The sequence below is a fragment of the Eimeria mitis genome, genomic scaffold (genome assembly GCF_000499745.2).
Source record: "Eimeria mitis Houghton genomic scaffold, Emh_scaff3651, whole genome shotgun sequence".
Classification (NCBI taxonomy): Eukaryota; Apicomplexa; class Conoidasida; order Eucoccidiorida; family Eimeriidae; genus Eimeria; species Eimeria mitis.
In genome coordinates, this window is record NW_013571994.1 from 3,608 (window position 1) to 4,012 (window position 405).

The following is a 405-nucleotide window of genomic DNA, read 5'->3' on the forward strand; positions in this document are numbered from 1 at the left end:
AACAGCAACAGCAACAGCAGCAGCAGCAACAGCAGTAGCAACAGCAGCAGCAGCAATAGCATCCGCAACAACAGCAGCAACAGAAATAGCGTCAGCAGCAGTACTCGCAGCTCAATCACCGCCTTCAGACCCACGGCCAAATTTCTGCCGCCTCTTCCTTCCCTTGAGACATAAATAGGAGGAAAAGACAGTTGCAGCAAGAGCAGCAGCTGCAGCGGCGTCAGCAGCAACACCAGCAGCAACAGAAACAGCGACACTAGCAACAACGGCAAGAGCAGCATAGACGACCTCCATCGCAGGATGCAGAATGACCGCTCACATATGCAAACAACACAAATGCTGTACACGGGTTTCTCATCACGCTTTCAAGGGATTGTGGTGTAGGCTTTAGGGTTTTCTGCAGTC

At 51.9% G+C, this 405-nt stretch overlaps 1 protein-coding gene across 1 annotated transcript in view; it reads left to right on the top strand.

Moving 5' to 3' along the window:
- Window positions 1–174, top strand: part of EMH_0068220 (uncharacterized protein) — a gene marked incomplete at both ends in the record, with an annotated part of 1,591 nt that extends 1,417 nt beyond the window's left edge. Inside the window, one exon of the mRNA XM_013498711.1 lies at window positions 1–174. Coding sequence (XP_013354165.1) covers window positions 1–174 — 174 coding nt within the window.
- Window positions 175–405: the final 231 nt, after the last annotated feature.